Genomic DNA, 24345 nt, shown 5'->3' with positions numbered 1-24345 from the left:
ACCTGAGCTGAAACTGGACGTTTAACTGACTGAGCCACCCAGGCGCCCCTAGAAAGTCATATTTTTAAAAGTATAGTGTCGGGGTGGCTGGATGGCTCATATGGTTAAATGTCTGACTCTTGATTTCTGCCCAGGGCATGATCTCATGGCTGGTGAGATCAAGGCCCACATTGGGCTCTGCGCTGACAGCACAGAGCCTGCTTGGGATTCTCTGTCTCTGTCTGTCTCCGACTCTCTCTTCCCTACTCACCGAGTTCTCTCTCTCTGTCACAATAAATAGTAAATGAATATGTTTTTTAAAAAAACCTGTAAAGTAAAATACAAGTATAGGGTCGTTTCATTGAAAACTACCAAAAATGAAGTTTCTTGGATGTCAAAACTAATTGTCACTGCAGCCTTTTGTGTTCAGTTTAGATGGGTTTGGGATTAGCCATCTAAACTCTGGCCTCGATACATATCCCTTTAAATAAAAATGTTAATTACTTAAACCTCTACCGAGTACAGTCTATTGATGTTTGAACAGATTTAGATCACTTTTCTTGGTGCACAGTCCTTGCCAGTTTGATAACTTGGGATGGAGGCTTAAACCATCCTGCAGTGTCTGCTTAGTTTGCTGGTTATCTAATGATGTTTTGTTTTGTTTTGTTTTTAGAGTTATCATCACCATGCTGGTAACCTGTTCAGTTTGCTGCTATCTCTTGTAAGTACATTTCTCTTGTGAGTAGCTTTTTTTCGAAGACAACAGGAAGTTATTCTTGGTATTTATAACATGTATGATTGGAAAATAAATTCGTGGGGGCACCTGGGTGTCTCAGTCAGTTAAGCGTCCGCCTTAGGCTCAGGTCATGATCTCACAGTTTGCGGGTTCCAGCCCCTCGTTGTCTCTGTCCTGACAGCAGGCTCAGAGTCTGGAGCCTGCTTCGGATTCTGTATCTTCCTCCTTCTCTGCCCCTCCCCTGCTCACACTCTGTCTCTCTCTCTCTCCTTCAAAAATAAATAAACACTAAAAAAAAAAAAAAAAGAGAGAAAAAGAAATTTGTGGAACATGATTGTTGTGAAACTTTTACAGTTTTGTGTCATTGGAGCTGTTCCCTTATGTAACATCTAGAAATAGTATCCTAAGATGGAAAAGAACACACTTTGCTGCTGCTCAGTACATTTACATAAAAACTGTACAGATGCTTTGTTCTTCTGGCAATGCAAGTGTAACTTATTTGGCACAAATTGAAATCTTATAATTAGCCAGAAATTGCCTTTGTACTACTTTATACTTTACTGTTGTGAGGAGTTTAGGCGTACTCGTTTTGTTTAAATATCTCACTCTGAAGCCAGTAGCCATTCTTTATTATGACTTGTTTATTTGATGAACAGGAGTTGAGCTAGAATTACCATCAAGATAATTTTTTTAACATACTGTATCAAAGTATGGTAATAACACCTAGTTGAAGAGGTAACATAGTTTGTATAAATTGTTGTTTGAAAGCTATTTTAAGATATGTAAGTTAATTCCTCAACATATATTTTTGGAATACCAACGAGGATTCTTTTTTTTTTTTTTTTTTTTTTTAATGTTTGTTTTTTGAGAGACAGAGAGACAGAGCACAAGTTGGGGAGGGGCAGAGAGAGGAGACACCGAATCCGAAGCAGGCTGCAGGCTCCGAGCTGTCAGCACAGAGCCTGATGTGAGGCTCGAACTCCCAAACCATGAGATCGTGACCTGAGCCAACATTGGACGCTTAACTGACTGAGCCACCCAGGCGCCCCGCTAACGAGGATTCTTAATCCTCATGAGTGTCGGCAATGGCAGACCTGTAATTGAACTATCGTAAAGAGGTTTCCAATGCTTGTCTACATTCTCCCCTTCCCTGAAGTACGGAATGAGTCAAGCCCCAGAAAAAACTGAGTATTAATCAGTTTGTGGAAAGAATGACCATTTCAAATGTATTCAAAGGCCGTATGGTTTCTTTTTTTTTTTTCATTGAGAGCTATCTCACATACCATAAAATTCATCCTCTTACTGACTTCTTTTTAGAGTTTAGAACCAAAGGTTATCTTTTCTTAAAGAGATCTCTGTAGCTTCCGGAGACTTCTTTATGTGGGAAGTGTCAGTGTTGGTGGAACTACTTAGTGCCCACAAGAGGGAGGAAACAGCAGTTCTGATCATGTGATGAAAAGCCATGGTTCTTTGTGACTCTGAATCTGTGCATTTATTTCCTAGGGCTTTTGCACCAAGGTTTTTCAAAGAGGTTTGTGGGGATGACCCAGTTCTAGTTGTTGGCATAGATCAAAATTTGCTCCTGACAACAAGTCATTACCATGAATTTTAGCTATGTGGCCATTCAGTCACTTGTTGGAGTGCAGCTTGAAGCGTTTAAAGCTCATTTGCTGAATGATGATGGTATTGTTTGACTGCCTCAACCTTAGGGCGTAGTCGATGAGGCTTTCAACAGTTGGCTTGTTTAGTCTGTATTTTTCTAGTTAAAAAGGTAAATGGCTTTGGGGTGCCTGGGTAGCTCAGTTGGTTGAACATTAGACTCTTGATTTTGGTTCAGGTCATGATCTCAGTTGGTTGAACATTGGACTCTTGATTTTGGCTCAGGTCATGATCTCACCATCATGAGCTTGAGCCCCACATCAGGCTCTGTACTGAGTGTGGGACCTGCTTAAGATCCTCTCTCCCTCTGCCTCTCTCCCCTGCTCGTGCTCTCTCTCTCTCTAAAATAAAATTTAAAAAAAAAAAATCAAAAAATAAAAATAAAAAGGTAAAAGGCTTTTTTAGGTGCTATAGCTCAGTTTCCAGAATGAAAGAATGGAGAATTCTTATACCAGCTGTTTTTAGCTTTAAAGAGTGAAGAAGTACATACGTCATCAGAATTTCTCATTTTTGTAAGGGTGATTGAGTTTCAGTCTATACCACTGAATCTCCTATCGCAATCTCAACAAGGGAGCTGTTTTTCAGTCCAGGAGCCAAGGAGTGGTCAAAAGGCCTTTGTTTTTTCTTCCTTTGAAGATCTCTGCTACTTGAGCCGCAAGTTTGGTAGTAGGGTTTTAAAAATGAGAAAATTACTGCACAGAAGAAAGACTGGGGATTAAGAAGATGGGGCAGAAATGTTTTATAACTTTCTGGTCCTCCGTCGTGTGTGAAACTTGCGTAATTTTCATATAATGTTTTCTTTTTTTTAATGCTTATTTTTAAGAGAGCGAGCGAGCATGAGTGGGGGAGGGGCAGAGAGAGGTGAGGGGCAGGGGATCTGAAGTGGGCTCTGTGCTGATAGAGAGCCCAGTGCCAGGCTCGAACTCTGAGCCCAAGGTGAGCGCTTAACTGACCGGGCCACCCAGGTGCCTCTCATAATATTTTCTTTAAAACAAACAAGAAGCCTTTCCAATCATTTCCATGCCTCTTATTTTCATTTTCAAGTGTAAAATGAATAACTGGACTTGGTTGGAAATTATACATCTTTGGAGTCTTAGTGACTCAGATGAGAAGTATCTGTGAGCCTTTACCTCTTGCTGTCCAGATTTTTTCCTTTGTCCCAAACATATGGGTGACTTCTCTATTGACAGTGGATTAGTTCTGTCATCAGTGTATTAAACATAGCACACAGTGTTCTAACATTAAATGTTAGAAATGTCCAGAAAGGAGGCCATTGTATGGGGAAATGAGCTGTCTAGCGTAGATTTTATGAAATTGGTTTTTTTCTTTTGTTTCTTTGAAACCCGATCATATATCCTACTTAGCAAAATAGCTGCCTGGAACATGGGTGAATAACTTGAATTCAAATCCCAAATACTTTATTCCACAAAGGGACAGGATTCTGTAATAAATTTGAAATTTAAAGACAACTTCACTGTATATGTTTTTGAAACTACCTCTTGAAATAAGAGACACCCAAACTGGATTTCCTAAGCAAAGTCACATTTTGGAAATACGTTCATGGACTTCTACATTGCCTTCGGTTTATGGCACTTTTTTTCTCTTTCCAGTTTGTTTATGGTTTAAGGTTAGATTCGTGGGGCGTGACTTGTTTGAGCTCTGAAAAATCAGGATCTCTGCCAGTACAACCAGTTTGTGTTAACAGTTGACCAGAGGAATGTCTGAATGTTATACATCTGGTTCCCTCTTTGAGGCACAAGGTCACTTTTGTTCCTTAAGCATACAATCCTGTTAGTTTCTGTTCCATACTTTCTCTTGGTCTTAGGTTAGTTTTTAATGTTGAATTATGCATGTAGCTTCCCTGGAATCACAAAACTTAACATCTTCAGGGTAAATTAGAAATTCAGTACTGTATTATGAAGATACAATTGCTTCTTGGAAAACATGCTATATCTTTAGCACTTGACTAATTGTACATCTCACCCGCAGAGTGATACACAAAAAGAAATAGTGACCAAAAGGCAGGAGTCCTTGTTTTTTTTTAGGATGAATAGTATGTGGCCTATTTATGTGGTAGTATGGTTATGTGAGTTTTATTTTATTTTTATTATTTTCAATATTTGTTTGTTTTTGAGAGAGAGAGAAACAGAGCGTGAGGAGGGGAGGGGCAGAGAGAGAGGGAGACAGAATCCGAAGCAGGCTGCAGGCTCTGAGCTGTTGGCACACACTGCCTGATGCGGGGCTTGAACTCACAAGCCGTGAGATCATGACCTGAGCTGAAGTAGGATGCTTAACTGACTGAGCCACCCAGGCGCCCCCTCAGCATGTTTATTTAGAGCCTACTGTGTGCCAAGCACTGGATGTATAGCAGTGAAGAAACAAGACAGACATATCCCCCTGCCCTCTTTAATGAGGGGAGACAGTAAACAAATAAAGAGCCAGAGAGACCCCAGTCGCTTACCAAAGTAGTTCCTTCATCTGCTTATTCCCACAAGCCCCTATTCTGTGACTTCAGACGAGTCCCCCTCACTCACTCCCCAGCTGCCTAATACTGCCCATTGCACAAGGACCTACACAGCCTACAGGAGCTTTGCCCAGCCTGTCCAGGGATGTGCACATCCACAGCTGAGCATAGCCTTGCTTTGGTCCTGGCTCTAGAGCCAGTTTGAGTACAAGATGTGATCATCTCCCAAAGTGTTCCACTTTGGTTTCCAACCAAGTAGCCACAAGCTGGTCAGTTTCTGGGATGTGCTATATATGTGTGTGTGTATATATATATATATATATGTACATATATATATATAGTCTTGAACTTTACGTACGTATATACTTTATATACATGTATATACTTTATATATATATACTTTATATACATGTATATACTTTATATATATACTGTATGTATATATACTTTATATATACTGTATATATACTGTATCTGTATATACTTTATATATGCTTTATATATATATACTGTATATGTACTTTATATATATTATATATATATACCTTATACATATATACCTTATATATAATATATATATAATGTATATATACATGGTCTTGAACTTTTAAAACGTACTGTATGCTCTTTACAAAAATTAAGGGCATAGAACAATGCATCTTCATTTGTCTACCCACCTGTCACTCACCTTCAAAAATTATCCACTCACAGCCAATCTTGTTTCATCCCCACACACTTCCCCTCTCCACCCCAGATTATTTTGAAGCAAATTCCAGACATATATATATTTCAATATATATGTCTAAAGGATAATCATTCTTTTTTCATGTAATAACTACAATACTATTATTATCACACAGAAAAAGCTAATTCCTTTATATCATCACATATATTTAAATTTCCCTAGTTGTCTGATTAGTTATTTTACATCTTGTTTGAATGAAGATGCTTGTAAAGACCACACATTGCAACTGGTAGATGTGCCTGTCAGGTCTGTGTCAGTTTCTTCTCCGTTTCTCTTTCTTTTTTCTTGCACGTTTTAATAGGAAAAAACTGGGTTGTTTGTCCCATAGTTCTCCAGAGAATGGTCCTTGTTAATTGCATACCTGTAGTATTGTTTAACATATTCTTCTTTCTTCTGTATTTCCTATAAGTTGGTGGTCGTATCTAGGGGCTAGATCCCATTCAGGTTCAATTTTTGATAAGTCTATTTTGTAAATGGTGTTGATGCTTTCATCAGGGGGTACATAACGTCTCAGTTTTCTTTGTGTTGTTGGAATCATTGGCAATATTCTGTTTCTGTAATCTATTTATTCATTAGCTAGAATACATCCATAAATATTTACTTACTCAACTGTTTCATTATCCAGATAGCTAAAAACTGTTCATAAAGGAAAGCTAGGTTATATGTCTGGTTTTCTCTTTACTTACCCATTTGCAAAATAATGAATTGTGTTCCCTAGCATCTTCTGAGGCTGAACAATAAGTTTTGTTTTGTGTTGGTATCATTATGATCTGATACATTTAAACATATTTGATGTATTTCAATCCAGTATAATTAATCTTTGTTGATGTTCAAATTGTCCCATTTTTGGCCAGAGGAAGCACGTGTTTTATTTGGCCTTCTGTTAGCTGGCTGTTAGTCTCTGTCTTCACCTCTAGCTTTTGAAGCTGCTTCAGGAGCTTTTTTTATAGGTGGACTGTCTGTCTCTGTCATCTCCAAAGATGAGATCAGATGAAACAGGTCCTAGGAGGGTGTGTGATTTGGGAAGGTTGTATTTGACTTTATAGATACATAGAGTTTTTTAAAAATTGCAAGTATTTATTTATTTTTGAAAGAAAGAGAGAGAAAATATGAGCAGGGGAGGGGCAGACAGAGAGGGAGACACAGAATCTGAAGCAGGCTCCAGGCTCCGAGCTGTCAGCACAGAGCCTGACTTAGGGCGCGAACTCCCAAATCCCGAGATCGTGACCTGAGCTGAAGTGGAATGCTTAACTGACTGAGCCATCCAGGCGCCCTTAGATGCAGATTTTTTAATTAAAAAAAATTTTTTTTAATGTTTTATTTATTTTTGACAGACACAGAGAGACAGAGCATGAGTGGGGGAGGGGCAGAGAGCAAAGGAGACACCGAATCTGAAGCAGGCTTCAGGCTCTGAGCTGTTAGAACAGAGCCTGACATGGGGCTCGAATCCACAAACTGTGAGATGGTGACCTGAGCCGAAGTTGGACGCTTAACTGATTGAGCCACCCAGGTGCCCTGGGCTTTTTATTTTGTATTTATTTATTTTTATTGCCAGTTTGTTTTCATAGTACAGGTACTCCGTTGTTGCTGCATCATTGGTTGGAGAGATTTTCCTTTCTCCTTTAAACTGCTTTGGCATCTTTGTTCAAAATGATTTGACCATATATGTGTGAGCCTACTTCCAGATGATCTGTTGGTTGATCTCTTTGTCTAGCCTTATCACAATACCACATTCTCTTGAATATTTAGTTTTACATTAAAATAAAAAAGTTGAAGTCCTTAATGTTTTTTCTTTAAGATTATTTGGCTATTCTAAAATAGCCATATAGATTTTAGAATAGTCTAGTCAGTTTCTACCAAAAAAAGCCTGTTGATTTTAGTTGGTGTTGTGTTTAATCTATAGATCAATTTGGAGAGAACTGACATTTTAATAGTACCAAGTCTTCTAATCTTTAACATGGTGTATTTTTCCATGTACTTAGGTTTTCTTTTATTTATTTCCTTACTTCTCCTGAATTTGGGTTGAATTTGCTCTTTTTTTAACTTCTTTTTTTTATTTTTTATTTTTTAATTTATATCAAGTTAGTTAGCATATAGTGCAACAATGATTTCAGGGGTATTTCCAGTGGTTCATCCCAACAAGTGTCTTCCTTAATGCCCCTTCCTCATTTAGTCCATCCCTCCACCTGCAACCCTCAGTTCTCTGTATTTAAGAGTCTCTTATGTTTTGTCCCCCTCCCTGTTTTTATATTATTTTTGCTTCTCTTCCTTTATGTTCATCTGTTTGGTATCTTAAATTCCACATATGAGTGAAGTCATATGATATTTGTCTTTCTCTGACTGACTGATTTCGCTCAGCATAATGCTGCCTAGTTCCATCCATGTTGTTGCAAATGGCAAGGTTTCATTTTTTTTTTTTGGTTGCCCAGTAATACTGCATTGTATGTATCTACCACATCTTCTTTATCCATCCATCTGGCGATGGACATTTGGGCTCTTCCCATACTTTGGCTGTTGTTGTAGTGCTAAGTGGACACTTAAATGATTTTAAACCTTTGTTCTTTTTAAAATGTGTGCAGCTAATTCAGTAGAATTCCCTCTAAGCATTACTTTAGCCACAGCCTACAAATTTTGGTGACACTGTATTTTTCATTAATTTTTAAATATTTGGCACTTTCTTTCTTTCTTTTTTTTTTTAATATGAAATTTATTGTCACATTGGTTTCCATACAACACCCAGTGCTCATCCCAACTATTTGGCACTTTTCTAGATACCTTATCAGAAGATATACTCTGGGGGGGCGCCTGGGTGTCTCAATGGGTTGAGTGCCTGACTTCAGCTCAGGTCATGATCTCTCTGTTCATGGGTTTGAGCCCCACATCTGGCTCTGTGCTGACAGCTCAGAGCCTGGAGCCTGCTTCAGACTCTGTCTGCCTCTCTCTCTGCCCCTCCCCCACTCATTCATTTTCTCTCTCTCTCTCTCTCTCTCTCAAAAATAAATAAACATTAAAAAAAAGAAGAAGATATGCTTTGTAAGATTCCGAATCTTTTGCAATTGGGGTTTGTTTTATGACCCAGCATAAGAGTTTATCATTATAATCATATCATGTGCACTTCAGAAGTGTATATTTTGAAGTTAAGTGTGGTGTGTTTTATAAACATCAGGTGCAGGTAGTTCAAATCTTCTATAGCTTTATTGAGTTTTTTTGTCACTATTATTAATTCCTGAAAGAGGGTGTTAAAGTCATCAGCTATGGTAGATTTTTCTATTTCTCTTTTTAATTCTTTCTACTTTTGTCTTACATGTTTTGAAGCTCAGTTATTAGGAGCATACACATTTATGATGATGTCTTCTCAGTAAATTGACATTTTATCATTATAAGGTATCCCTTTTTATCCTTGGTGATACTCCTTGACTTGATTTTTACTTTATCTGATACTGATCATCGTACCACCTTTCTTGTGCATTATATCTGTCTTTATATTCAGAAAGTGCCTTTTTGCAGGCGGCATATAGCTCAGTCTTATCTTTTATCCATTCTGACTGCCTTTGCCTTTTAGAGTTCCTTATTTTTGTACATTTGAGTTTCTTTTTTAAAAAAGTTTATTTTGGGGCGCCTGGGTGGCGCAGTCGGTTAGGCGTCCAACTTCAGCCAGGTCACGATCTCGCAGTCCGTGAGTTCGGGCCCCGCGTCGGGCTCTGGGCTGATGGCTCGGAGCCTGGAGCCTGTTTCCGATTCTGTGTCTCCCTCTCTCTCTGCCCCTCCCCCGTTCATGCTCTGTCTCTCTCTGTCCCCAAAATAAATAAAACGTTGAAAAAAAAAATTTTTTTTTAAAGTTTATTTTGAGAGAGGAAGCATGAGTGGGGGAGGGGCAGAGAGAGAGAATCCCAAGCAGGCTCTTCACTGTCAGTGCAGAACCTGATGCGGGGCTCAAACTCATGAACTGCAAGATCATGACCCAAGGCAAAGTCAGACACTCAGTTGACTGACTGAGCCACCCAGGCGCCCCTGTAGATTTGAGTTTCTATCTGATATCCCTTTAGTCTGAAGAATTTCCTGTAGTATTTGTTGTAGGACAGGTATGCTGATACATGTTTACTAATCTTTCATTTACCTGGAAATATCTTTATTTCATGTTCATTTTTTGAAGGATAGTTTTTCTAGATATAGAATTCTGAATTGACAGGATTTTTCTTTTCTTTTAGCTGACTTTAAAGATGCTTTTCTATTGTCTTCTGACCTCCATTATTTCTGCTGAGAAGTCAGCTATAATTTGAATAATTATTCCTCTTTATACGTTCTTTTTCCTTTGGATGTTATCAAGATTTTCTCTTTATCTTTGGTTTTCAGCAGGTTGAATATGATGTGTGTAGGTGTAGTTTTCTTTGAATTTATTCTGGTTCAAGTTTGCTAAGCTATATGAATCTGTAAGTTAAGTTAATGTTTTCCATCAAATGGAGAAAATTTCTGCCTGTATTTCTTCTATTTTTTTCTACTGTGTTCTTTTTCTTCTGACACTCCAGTTGTACCTATGTTTGTTTGAATTTTTTTTTTAATTTTCTGACATTCCCAATCTGTTTATTCTTTATAGCCAAATTTTCTTTTAAGTCCTTAAACACATTTATGATAACTGCTGTAAAGTCATTGTCTTTTAACTACAACATCTGTATCATTTTGGAATCAGCTTCTGTCGATCCCTTTGTTCTTGACTGCTGATTAGATTTCTTATGTTTTTGCATGACTGTTTTTTTTACTAAATACGGGATATTGTAGATGACAGAGACTCTGGATTCTACTTTGTTTCTCTGAGAGAGGTTAAATTTTGTTGTAAAAAACAGTGAAATTATTAATTGATCACTTTAAACTTGTGTATGGTTGGTTTTATACTTTGTTGGGGCAGATCTATGTCAGTTTTGCCTTTAGATTAGAATGAATTCTCCATTAAAGTGTGGCCCTTCTGGTTCTGGAATTTTAGTGGAAAATCTGAGTATTCTAACTTCAGATTCCGAACCCTCGCTCTCCTGTGGTAGGCAGCAGCTGAAATTTCCCCAACATCCTTTCAGACTTCCAGGTGTTTTCCACAGCCCTTTTCCCAGAACATACACGGTTCAGGGATCTGCTAAGGGGTTAAGGGAAATTTATACACAGACTTCGGGGCTCCCCTTTTTGGCACCTCCTTTTTGAGATTTCCTTCTTTAATTTCCAGCTGCCCTGGCAGCTCTGAACTTCATCTTTCGATACCCCAAGCCAGTAAGACTGCAGCCTTTTTCTTGAGCTTCAGTTATTTATCTTGCTCCACACATGGACTAGACAATGTTCTCAGGAGAAATGCTGTATAAAGGTACTAGTGTGGCCTCCTTTCAAGGATTGAATCCCCTCCAGGTTCTGCCTGTGTTTGGACATCCTCTAGTATCATCAAATAGTTATTTTTCATATTTTATTCAGGGTTTATAATCACTTTCTATAGGATGAGTGTGATACAAGTTACTCTGCTGTACCAGACCAGAATTGCACCAACTGACTTTTTTATTTTCAGGTATTCTATTTTTCATTTCTGTAGGTGTTTGTTTTGCTGCTTTTACAAGTTTCGCTTTTCCTTCCTCCCTTCCTCCCTTCCTCATTTCTCCCTGCACATATTCAAACTTCTTTCTCGAAACATAGTAGACAGTTTATTTATAGTCCACATCTGATCATTCCCATATATGATGTCCTTGCGGATCTGTGTCAACTCTCTGCTGTAACTTTGGTCCCTCTCACTCATGGTGCCATATGCATTTAATTATATTTGACTGCCATCTATTCATTTCCCGTATGACGTCTTTGAGGCACTTGCTATGAGAGTGGGCTTCTGCAGAAAGGATTTCTATCGCTTCTGCCAAGTGCCAAAGGCCATCACCACTGTGGGATCAAATTAAGTAAAATTCTTGTTATGTGGGGTTTTTTTTTAAACAATATAATACGAATTTGAGTTACACACCTTCATTAAGGCTCATTTGCAGTGGCAGTTTTTCTCCTTCCTTCCTGATGGTTGTATTTGAGACAGTTGATTTTCCTAGCATTCTTCTTCAGGGGTTCTGTCTGATATATCCTTACCTTGAGATAGAGCCCTTGAGCATGTATTAGATTCTCTACCTTAAGTGGGCTTGGGCTTTGTCTGCTGTTTCCCATGCCCTGGGAGGTGTGAAAATAAAAGCTCAAGTTCATCTGGTTTAGTCTGTTGCCCTCAAGGTGTGGAAAGCAACCTGTAATCACTTCATTTTCCCCTCTGGGTACTTGCCTTCCCTTAGTTTTTTTGGCCTGAGAACTGCTTACATGTCTATCATGGATACGTTAGAAATAGTTGGATATAGTGGCACCTGGGTGGCCCAGTCAGTTAAGCGTCTGACTTCAGCTTGGGTAATGATCTCGCGGTTCGTGGGTTCGAGCCCTACGTTGGGCTTGGTGCTGCCAGTGCAGAGCCTGGAGCCTTCTTTGGATTCTGTGTCTCATTGTCTCTCTGCTCCTCCTCCTCCGCTTGTGCTCTTGTCTCTTTCTGTCTCTCAAAAATAAATCAATGTTTAAAAAAAAAAACACACACACACAAAAAAATAGTTGGATATCTTGACTGTTTATAGTGGAAGGAAAATCTAGGCACCCGGCCCACCTTATTATCATCTGCTATATGAAAAAAGCATATTTTTCGTACTCTGACTATATAATCTTTTCCTTTATAATTTGGGAGATAAAGAGATTATTACAGACTTTGAACTGGAAGTCCAGATATAGAAAGTATGGAGAAAAGAAATGATACTTCAGGTGTAGAGTTGGCAAAAATAGGGCATATTCCCATGGTAGTGAAAGGACTCTAGTAGAGATGCCATTGGGATAAGGTTAATGGAAATAAGTTTGTGCCTTCTCATCTGGAGCTTGGGGCCCTTTTCCAGGCTCCTATGGCTGTGGCAGAATTCAGTTCCTTTTAATTGGTTGTCAGATTGAGATCCCTTTTCCTTGCTGACTATTAGTTGGTGACTGCTCTTGGCCCCTAGAGGCCACATTCTTTGTCAAGTAGCCCTTTGCGTCTTCAAAGCCAGCACGAGAGGATCTCCTTTGTGTCAAATCCTTCTCATCCTGTAATGATCTGGGTCCAGTGAGGAGACAGAAGCCACACAGTAGGTTAAACAGGGGAAGTTTGGGGCGCCTGGGTGGCTCAGTCGGTTAAGCGTCCGACTTCAGCTCAGGTCACGATCTCGCGGTCCGTGAGTTCGAGCCCCGCGTCGGGCTCTGGGCTGATGGCCCAGAGCCTGGAGCCTGCTTCCGATTCTGTGTCTCCCTCTCTCTCTGCCCCTCCCCCATTCATGCTGTGTCTCTCTCTGTCTCAAAAATAAATAAACGTTAAAAAAATAAATAAATAAACAGGGGAAGTTTAACATAATTACTGTTAATTACAACAAGAGTAAGTATAAGATATAAATAAGGAAACTCTGTATGTTACCTTAGGGCTGAGGGAGAGTACCCAAGGAAGGACAGACTTGGAAGGGAATCAGACCTCCTTGGAGAAAGTATGGCTCAGCCCACCTGACAGCAGAGAAGTTCATTGGTTTGGCCAGGCTGGAGTTGGTGAGCAAGCAGTAGGCCACCCACCCTCTGGAGTACAGGCCGGAGAGTGGGCAGTTCATGGCCTGGGTGGGATTCCCTGCATCCGTGTGAGCAGGAGACCTTCAAAGCATGTAGGCCATGCAAGAGCTCTGGTTTCCTTGTCAGGGGGACAGCAGACAGGTTATTTCCGGGCTGATGCTATCAGATCAAAGAGCGACTGTGTTCCAGGCCTGAATCAGTACAGGCTCCACAGAATATTCTCATACCCACTCCAACTTCCAGCCCACACCTGCAATGTCCCTCTAGCCCCCTCTCCTGAGAAAGCTTAACATCTTGTTCACTGTAAAGGAGAGAGAGGAATTCAGTTGCTTATTATAGAGCACATATTAAAGGGTGTGTTCAGAGATGATCGGCAATAAATTCATAACTGATGCACACACTTCAAATGTCTTTTATCAGGGAGAGTCCCATCCGTTTTAAAACTCGCCTGATTAGGTCAGGTCCACTCAGGATAATTTCTCTTAAAGCCAGCAGTACTATTTAACACAGTCTAATCTTGGGAGCGGCTGTCCCATCATACCTACCATCCTGGGTTTAGACAAGGCATGTACACTAGGGGACTGGAATCTCGGGGGAATATCTTAGAATTCTGCCTACCACAGAGGGCTGGGGGCAGAGAGGAGGTGGAGGCGACAATGACTCACTGTTACATGAGAAACTCCTTCATAAAGCAACTGGCTTTTATTCATTCTGTGGCTGTCTCACAGAGAAAACGAAGGAATAACTAGTATTTATTGAACGTCTAGGTATCAGCTACTACACAGAGCACTTTCATACATTAACATCTTGATGCAGAGATTATTATCTTCATTTTACAAAAGTGAAAACAGGCCTAGTGTAAGGTCATTGCCTGGAGTCACTCCGCTAATATTTGGTGTAGCTGGAATTGAAAGCCAGTCTTGCCTAATGCTGAATCTCCTATTTTCTTTGTTTTTCTCTCTATAGTAATAATATTTAAATTCAAATTATTTAAATAAAGCAAAACACAATTCACCCATCTCTCCCATCCCCTACATCCCACCTCTGGCAACCACCCATCTGGTTTTATATATATACCTATATAAAAATTTGTTTTATTTACATATCATAAATAAATATATATATATGTTATATATATTTTTCCACATATAAGAGAGGTCATACAGTATTTAACTTTCTCTGTCTTATTTTACCTAGCGTAATGCCCTTGAGTTCCATTCATGTTGTCACAACTGACAAGATCTCATTCTTTTTTTTTCTCTCTTTTTTAAAGATTTTTATTTATTTATTTATGTATTTATTTATTTATTTATTTATTTTTATTTTTTATTTTTTAAAATTTACATCCAAATTAATTGGCATATAGTGCAACAATGATTTCAGGAGTAGATTCCTTAGTGCCCCTTACCCATTTAGCCCACCCCCCCTCCCACAACCCCTCCAGTAACTCTCAGTTTGTTCTCCATATTTATGAGTCTCTTCTGTTTTGTCCCCCTCCCTGTTTTTATATTATTTTTGTTTCCCTTCCCTTATGTTCATCGGTTTTGTCTCTAAAAGTCCTCATATGAGTGAAGTCCTATGATTTTGTCTTTCTCTGACTAATTTCACTTAGCATAATACCTTCCAGTTCCATCCACGTAGTTGCAAATGGCAAGATTTCATTCTTTTTTGACTGCCAAGTAATACTCCATTGTATATATATACCACATATTCTTTATCCATTCATTTCTTGATGGACATTTGGGCTGTTTCCATACTTTGGCTATTGTTGATAGTGCTGCTATAACCATGGGGGTGCATGTGTCCCTTCGAAACAGCACACCTGTATCCCGTGGATAAATGCCTAGTAGTGCAATTGCTGGGTCGTAGGGTAGGTCTATTTTTAGTTTTTTGAGGAACCTCCACACTGTTTTTCCAGAGTGGCTGCACCAGCTTGCATTCCCATCATTCTTTTTTTATGTCTGAATAATAACCCACTGTGTGTGTGTGTGTGTGTGTGTGTGTGTGTGTGTATGCTACAATCTCTTTATCTATTCATCTGTTCATTCATTGATGAAGGCCATATTTTCTAGTAGTGCCTAATAACATTGCTGCCCTTGAAAGAATTTGTGTCATTTGATTGGGATGAGGGGATATGACAGGGGTCATCTCTGTGGGGATAAGGCAGGTCGCTCTCCTGCATCTCTGCTGTTTCTTCATGAACCCACTAATAGAGGTCACTCCTATTATGGCTCTCACTGGAGGGACAGTGGATCAGAAGAGTAGTCCTAGCTGGACTTACCCATTCCAACAGGGAAGCCAAGCAGTTATTCGCTTAATCTGTGCGCCACCGGGAAGTAATCATCCTTTTGTTCCCTGTTCTCATATCTGAGCGTGGAACAAAAAAACAAAACAAGATTTGAGAGAGCTGGCTATAGTCTTTTCTGTGCGGAGGGTGTATTTTGTGCTTGGAGAATTCTAATAACCAAGACCTGAGCTCATGATAAGTGAGCAGGGAGTATTTGTAGAATGAAATTCTCTGCATGTTATTTAAAGCCCACTCTACTGCTAACCTTGTTTTGTCTCACAAGCTCATGAGCCCCTTGGGGGTTGGCCTCTTAACCAGTTCCTCTTTGTGTCCTCACAGCCTGACATGGGGCATGGTCTTGGTAACTGGTTGTGGAATTAGTTGGGAGCTCCTGGACTGCTTGGTTTGTTTTGTCCCTTAATAAGCTATGGAAGCAGCCTGGTAGAGTGGGACTCAGGAGGTGTGGGTTCCTCTTCCAACTCTGTCACTGATTCAGTATGGTATCGAGCTCCCTGGCACTTAGTTTCTTCATCATTAAAATGAGGAACATGGACTTGACCTCTGGGCCATTCCAGCCCTGCGGTTCTCTGAAATATGTTACCACACCATAGCTGCCTCGGTAGTTTGAATAATTTCAGATGGTTAGTTAAGTTATTAGGCTGGCCTTCAGGTTATGGAGACATGTGGAACAATTTGGGCAAATGTGAAGGGTACACTTAGTTCTCTTTTCTTGGACACATGAAGTAATAGATTCATTGGAATATGATCTCTTCCTCCACCCACTTCCATCAATTCAGAGTGGATTTTTTTCTCTTTCCAGTTTTCCAACGTGTTTATCAGCTTTAAAGGGAAATTTTAAGTCAGGCGGTAGTCAGAAGGGCAGGCACAGAGCTCAGCTGGTTGGAGGGGGGAAAATTCCTCCATGAAATTTCAAGTGAACTGACCTGGGCTTTTTCCCAAGGAATTTTCTTGAACTGTGGTTTGTTGGGGGTTTTTTTTGGTTTGTTTTCTTTCTTTTTTTGTGTGTTCGGTGTTTTTTGTTTTGTTTTGTTTTTGTAATGAGATGTTTTGCTGGATTTGAAACATTAAGGATAGTATGTAAGATTAGGTTTTAAAAAGTTTCTGAATCCTGATCTGAGCAGGCAAAGTGGACTTTGTTTTTGACTTGAGATATTTCTGCTTTACCTCAGGTAACAAAAGCTTTTGTGATAGACTTCATCAATAATCGGCAGATGGATTCTTTGTTTCCTTAACTCCAGACCGATTAAATTTAGTTAAGTAGATGCCTTCTGAAATGTTACCTGTTAAAATAGATTTCCAGAGATAACTCTTGTAGTTATCTACAAAACGTAGTTAGGAACATTAGTCTAACCTGATTTCTGGGTTCAGGAGCTGCTACCACCTAATTAGATTTGTGACCCTAGGCAAACCAGTTAGCCTCTCTCTGCCTCAGTTTCCTTAACTGTATCGTGGGAGAATTAAAAGAAAGATGGTATGTGAAGTGTAGCGTCAGTATCTTTTAAAGCTCCCTGGGTGATTATAATGTGCGGCCAGGATCGAGAGGCACTGCTATACGACATCATACAAAGTGCTGGGAGATGGTGCTTTCATTTCATTCTATACATTTTTGATGAAGAAAGGAGACAGACTAGCATAGGGTTCTAGCATATTTTTTTATCTAGTACTTGTAAGCACTGGCCAGTTATTTCAGTCTCTTACGAAAGGATGAACGACTGTTTTTACGGTCAGCCTCTCTTGCCTGCTGGGATTGGGGAAGTCCTGGGTCTGTGGAATTTTCCATGACTCTTAGCTCTGCACCAATTAGTGTTCACTGCAGGCACAGAGCTCTTCAGTGTGTCTGCTTGTGCTGTCTTCTTCCTTTTTTTTTCACAGTGTCAGATAGATGTGATCTCAGCCCCAAGTCTTGGCATTTTTTTGTGTTTAACACTCTCGTTTTAAGGACAGATCAGAGAATGTCACCTGAATTAACTTTTTGTTTATAAAGTGAGTCAGCTTAGGGTATCTGTTTTGGCCCCATTTCCTCAAGTATCATGTTTCCTGTCACAAAACCACCTTACATGGGGTGGGGCAGGGTAGGAGGGCGGGCAGGTATGTTTGTTTCCGTAGGTGCAAGCTTCTGGTGCGGTGCTGGCAGATTCTGTGGCAGTCTAGTCGCTGGTGATCAGAATCGGCTTTTTGAGCCGTTGGCTGGCAGAGTTCTAAAAACGACAGCAAGTGGAAGAAAAAAGGTGCAACCAGCTGACAGTCCGGTTGGGTTTGGCTGGTTCCCCTCTTATAATAGGGGAATTTAAAGTGCTAAAATTTTAGAAGGAGACTCCTGTAGCAATAACTCTCCTTTTCCTTGCAAAGCGGTTCCTTCTATTCCATGCAGAGAGGATCGCTGCGTCAGATCATGTTACTAAAATCCACTCTCCCAGATCAGTCCACGGAGGCTGGGCTTGTTCACCATACCCTTGCCCCGTAAAATGAGAGTCTCCAATCACTTCATATATATTAAATAGGAATGAAAGGCAATGTGTATTCTGCTCAAATGTTACCTCCTTGGAGAGGTCTTCCCTCACTACCTCCATCATTCCCTATTCCTTCGTCCCACTTTCTTTCCTTCCTGATATTATATTAGGTGAGCTTCGTGAGGGTGGTGACATTTCATTTTCTCCTCTGTATCCGTGGGGCCTGGAACCTAGTAGGTGCTCATTAAATATTTGTTTAATAAGTAAAACATGGAATGGTTTGAACGGCCAGACATTTGTGTATTATCTTTCTTGTTGTTTTTGCTTTAGTCTTAGCTCAGTGATTCTGAAACTTTGCTGGATTATGTGTATTCCTCTATCAGACACAAAACCATTTATTCAGAATTTTGGGAGCAGTAGAACAAAAGTTTAAAGACAATTTAGGTGCTATTTTTTCGCTTCTAACCCTGAGGTAATGTAGCATCACTGTACTTCCTCCATAATTAGTCCATATAGTACAGAGGAATGCCTTGTTGCTTAGATTCTCAAGTAAGCCGGGGGAATTAAATTCCCATTTGGTTCAGCTCCACTGGGGCCCAAAAGATGTGTTACATATTTTAGTGGTGATGGTGATTAGAGAAGGGGAGCTCAAGTGTTACCGTCTAATTGGAAGATGGGGGGCTGAAATTTAACCTTGGCTGTGCCAGTAAAAATGGGTGTGTCCTATCAGTTGTGGGTCTTAGCATTTGGAGAATGGATAAAGTAACACGCATTCTTCCTGAGCCTGGAAGTTGTGATGATGCTAAATTGAGATTAGGTAAAAATACTCTGGGTTAAAGGTTTCCTGTGAATGCAGGAAATCTTGGACACTTGGAATTAAGGTAATGAGAGAAGAAAAGACAGAGCAGACTATGGTGAAACCTCACTGCTAATTTTACTAAAGCCCTCGTTCCATCCTAATTGAAGATGGTCCTGTTCCCACATGAGTTCACCACTTTCTGTTGTTTTTATCCTCCCCCATTATTCTTTTAGTTGGCTGATTGCAATTCTGGCCCAGCTCAACCCTCTCTTCGGACCACAGTTGAAAAATGAAACCATCTGGTACCTCAAGTATCATTGGCCTTGAGGAGGAAGACGTATTCTCCAGCGCTCAGTCATTGAGGTGACTATGCCCTGAACCTTTCACATCAGTGTTGTCCATCAGGCAGCTAGAGGTTGCCTTGACTTTTCCTCAGAAAACGACAGCCATTTTAACACTTGGCAAGGGCAGGCTGCCGAAAGCAAACATCTGAAGGACAGAATTTGGAACTTAGGCCATTCACCTTACCAGAGGATTTATTCATGAGATTCTTTTCAATTCTGCTGTTACCCAGCCATTTAAATAAAGTTTGCATGCAGTCTTTCAGACACAGGAGCGCTATTATTTATACTTGATATTGCAGGATTCTTAAGAGTTGCTGGCAGATTTTAAATTAGGAGCATTTCTGAATGCTTTGGATAGAGAGAGACAGGTGCTTTTTGAAAACTGGAATGAAAATTGTAGCTTTTATTTGGTTCACAGGCTCAGAGACATAAGGAGTAGTATAGTGGAAAGATTTATTCACTGGCCGAGAGTCAGGAAACCTGTCATTAAGTTTGTTCCTCTTTCTTGATTATTTCGATAAATGGAAGTTAGCACTCAGTGCTTGCCTAGATCTGGCTCCGCTTTTTTGGCGAGGGTACTGCTTATGTGGTACTGTGAAGTCCTATCAAGAGACACAGAGTGTCTGACTCTCCTGTCTTTAGTGATGCTGTGATGATCGGTAGATTCAAGTAATGACAGCCTGGTCCCTCCAATTGTAAAGTTCTCTGCCAGCCTTTTATCTGGGGGTTTTACCCGTTGATTGTCATAATCTTAGCCTGAAGTAAACGTTTCGGTAGCAAATGCAAAATGGTGATTTTCTAGTTCCATTATTACTTCTACATTTGATTAGATAAAACGTCTCTACCAAGATGAACTTAACCCTCATTCTAAGGTTATTTAGTAACCTTGAAATATAGAACATACAGGAAGAGCAGTGTCCGTATTTAATTATTTTAATTTTCAGAGTGAGATATTGGGTGTCCAAGTTACTTCCAGGGCATCCAGTGAGGTTTTCTTTTCTTCCCTTTTGAGTTTTAATCAGTTACATTTATTACCATTTTCGTAGTCAGTTGCTCTTTCTTTGGCCTACTAGAGCCTGTGTAAACTGGCTTCTGTGTCCTTTTATTATTAGTCTTTGGTAGTTTCCTCACTTACTGGCAACATCAAGATGTCCCAGACCCCTCTTGTGTGTTTCCTGTCCCAGACTTGGAATCAGCTGTTTCCTCCTGAAAGGATACCTGGTTCACTAGTCAGTCCTCAAGCCCGGCTGGCCTTCATTCCTTTCAGTGGGAATGGTATTTAAAAACCAAGATCTAAAGGGCGCCTGGGTGGCTCGGTCGGTTAAATGTCTGACTCTTGGTTTCGGCTCAGGTCATGATCTCGCGGTTTTGTGGGTTTGGCCCCATGTTGGGCTCTGCGCACTGACCACTTGAAACTTGCTTGGTTTCTCCCCCTCTCTCGGGGGCTCTCTCTCGGACCCTCCCCCGTTCACCCTCTCTCTGTCTCTCTCAAAGTAAATTTTAAAAAAAGAAAAGATCTAATTGCTAGGTACATCCATTTCTGCTGGGATGTTGCTTCTAAGCCTTTACAGTGGACAGAGCCAGGAATTACATTCTTCTGAGAAGAAAAAAAAATCATGAGTTTATGTTAATATTTCTAATTAAAATTTAACATTACATGGTTTTGACTTCTTTGGTTTTATACTTGAGTATCATTCATATATGCCGAAAATCTTGCCTCCTACAGGCAGTAACTTACTTTCATTATCCTGCAATACATATGGTTTCCAGATAACACCAGATAACTACTAACTGTAAGTTTATCGAATGCAATTTAGGATTTCTTTGCTGCTTTATTTGTCCTTAGAACAAATAAAGAAAAGATGTTGTTTTCTGAGGTCCCTTGAAATAATTATTTTCTCTCATCATTATCAAAGTGATATATAATCAGATTAAGTTGTTTTATTTTGTGTTCAATTCATAGTAATGTTTTTATTTGCTACTATTTTTGAATATGTAAACATATTTTCACAGTCAGAATTATAAACAAGATACATTCAGAGATGTCTGTCTTTCCAGTGTTTCATTTTGCCAAGATAAGCAAATACATACATACAGGTATATATATGTATATACGTAACATGTATATAAGCAAATACATACACATAAATATATATGTATATGTGTGTATATCCCCCCATACAGCTATTACAGAAAAGATACCATATTGCATATACTATTCTGTACCTTGCTTTTTTTCACTGAACAATGTATTTTAGAGACTGCTCCTATCAGTGTATAGAGATCTTCTTCAATTCTTTTTATAGCCATTGGTGTACTTTTAGATTGTTTCTAGTCTTTTGCTATTATCGATAGAGGCACAGTATCATCCTATACATATGACATTTTATTTTCTATTTTTGCTGGAAATCTTTGGGTTAGATTCCATGAAAAGTGGATCTCTGGGTTAAAGGTGTATGCTTTTTCTAGCTATTACTACACTCCCTTCTATAGGGATTATACCATTTTTACATTTCCACTAACAATGTAGGAGAGTGCTTGTTTCCTCACAGCTTGGATTTTTGCCGATCGAGATAGGTTAAGTAGTCAGCTTTTTATTTTTTTTCTTTTTCCTTAGAGTTCTGTCTTTGCCCAAAGGGGTTTTGATTTATCATATATATATGATATATATATATCTCATATATATAATATATATTTTATATATCTCATATATAATATATATTTTATATCTCATATATTATATATATTTTATATATATTTTATATATATATTTTATATGTTTATATATATATTTATATATTTTTATATGTTTATATATATTTTATATGTAAAATATATATTATATATATATTTTATATGTTTATATATATATTTATATATATTTATTTATATATATATTTATATATATATATTTTTTAATCCAGCATTCCAATCCTTCCAGCATTGCCTTTCACTTAACTTCTCTGAGCCTCATTTCCTTCCTGTGTAATGAAAAAGGGCCCTTTGGACCTGAAGAACACTGGGTGTAGATCTGAGGTTTCATTTGTCCGTTTTCTTTAAAAAAAAAAAATTTTTTTTTTACATTTATTTATTTTGAGAGAGACAGAGACAGCTTGAGCAGGAGAGGGGCAGAGAGAGAGAGAGAGAGGGAGAGAAAGAGAGAGAGAATCCCAAGCAGGCTCAATGCTGCCAGCTGCAGAACCCCATGTGGGGCTCAGACCCACGAACTGTGAGATCATGACCTGAGCCAAAACCAAGAGTCAGATGCTCAACTGAGTGAGCCACTCAGGCCTCCCTCATTTGTTCATTTTCAATCTCAAGTTAACCTGACTGACAGATACCTTCTGTCTGCACTCTGGTCCATAGCACAAACCAGGGCTGCTTAAAACTTGTATGAAAGGTGGTTCCTTTACAAGCAAACACCGGGAAGCAGGAGGGCAGAGCCAGACAAACTCTAATTAAGAATGTCTTCACATTTATTCTGCATTTGAGGTCATGACTATGGTAGTACAATAACTGTAGGCCTTTGGAATTATCACATGAAGAGATCTAATCTCTGCCTAACAGAGCAAATAGAACTCTTGTGACAAGACTTCATTTTTCTTTGTGGTAAATCAAAAGATTGAGCTAAATTCCCTTTTGAACTTTGTACTTTTACACAACAGTGGGATGATAAAGGAGTGCAGAACCAGATTTAGGCCTGTCTTCATCTGGTAAGGAAAAATGTTTGATTTTGTACATGATTAGAGGCCAGATTTGGAAAGTAGGAGGTGTAAACCAGACATGGTATGCAGCAGAGAAAAATGAGGAACAGTCATGAAAGCTTTAGGATAATTTTATATAGATGGAATTGATTTGATTTCAACAGCACAGTTAAACACCTAGCTGATCTTTTGCTACTTTAGTCATTTTAATTGCCACGATTTTCTCTCATGTGGTGATGATAGGCTGAGTTATAGCACATTATGTTTATTGGCTGGAAATCTTGCCCAGTACTTCTAAGAACAGTGCTCACTCCCTCTCTTTCCCCTGCCAACCTTGTCTGCCTTTCCTAGATTCCTAAGATGCTTCTGGAACTGTCACATCAAGATTGCTGTTTTTGTCATGGCCCATTTTCCTATTGCCCTGGGGGTGCAATGCTAGTGTGGAATCTTGTTGGAGTGGATTTGGCCCGGCCCCAGTGTCCTACAAGTTAGTTTACCACAGCATTGTAACATTTTAGATGAACTTATATGGCTTACTGCAGTCCTAAAGGGCAAACCTTGTTTTTGTTTTTTGTTTTTTTTTTTTTTACAGAGTCTGGACAGGAGAGGAATAAAGTATATTGGTAATTAGGCCTATGCCCCAGGGGGAGCTGTTTTTCTATGCATTCCAAAAATATTTGAGTGCTCATGAGGTGCCTGGGTACTGAGTGGGGATTTCAGGGCAGGCTGTGGGCTCTAAAGAAGTTTGTGACTTGTTGAGAGGTTGAAAGTAAGCCATGTTTGTGAAAAGTTAAACAGTGCAAGGTGTTTTGTGGTTAAAAAGTGTATCTTTTAGGGGCGTCTGGGCGGCTAAGTTGGTTAAGTGTCCAACTTTGGCTCAGGTCATGGTCTCACCGCTCGTGAGTTTGAACCTCATGTCAGGCTCTGTGCTGACAGTTCAGAGCCTGGAGCCTGCTTCGGATTCTGTGTCTCCCTCTCACTTTGCCCCTCCCCTGCTCATGCTGTGTGTCTATCTGTCTCAAAAATAAATAAACATTAAAATTTTTTTTTTTAATGTTATCTTTTACTCGGCTCTCTCTGACTGGATTTGCTGCTGCCACTCAAACTGTCATGTCTCTGTTTCAATTCCTGATGTCATAGATCTCCCTGTCACTTAGAGTCAGAACCTGCTCAGTCACTTCTTTCTCTAATCACTTCTTTCTCTTTTTCCTCGAATCCATTTGATCCTGTTAATGGCTCTTGTGTCTGTTCTTGTTTCCAGTTTCTCCTTTGGGCACCCTAATTTCTGACCCAGATCAACGTGACTCCAAGTTATTACAGTGGCTCTTCCTCAGGTCTCCCTGGTCTATAGTCACATTATCTACAAAACTCCACCCTGTTTGTCTTCCTGATGCAGCTCTCCCTGAAAGAGATCACTGCTTGCCTCAGAAGCTTTCAGTAGTTCTCCGTAGGCTACTGTAGGGTTTTTTTTTAAACTTTAAATCTCTGAGGTTAGTGAGTACCTGCCTATGTAACATGTTGTAAGCACAGCTTTTGTCAG

General features: G+C 39.5%; 1 protein-coding gene across 1 annotated transcript in view; it reads left to right on the top strand.

The window, feature by feature from the left end:
• Positions 1 to 24345, top strand: part of ATP6V0E1 (ATPase H+ transporting V0 subunit e1) — a 33893-nt gene that overhangs the window by 6000 nt on the left and 3548 nt on the right. The window contains exons 2-3 of the mRNA XM_043595890.1: positions 653 to 700; positions 18991 to 19120. Coding sequence (XP_043451825.1) covers positions 653 to 700; positions 18991 to 19084 — 142 coding nt within the window. The 3' untranslated portion in view covers positions 19085 to 19120. The remainder of the gene's footprint in view (positions 1 to 652; positions 701 to 18990; positions 19121 to 24345) is intronic.

The sequence above is a fragment of the Prionailurus bengalensis genome, chromosome A1, assembly GCF_016509475.1.
Source record: "Prionailurus bengalensis isolate Pbe53 chromosome A1, Fcat_Pben_1.1_paternal_pri, whole genome shotgun sequence".
Lineage (NCBI taxonomy): Eukaryota > Metazoa > Chordata > Mammalia > Carnivora > Felidae > Prionailurus > Prionailurus bengalensis.
This window is presented reverse-complemented; position numbering and strand designations above follow the sequence as displayed.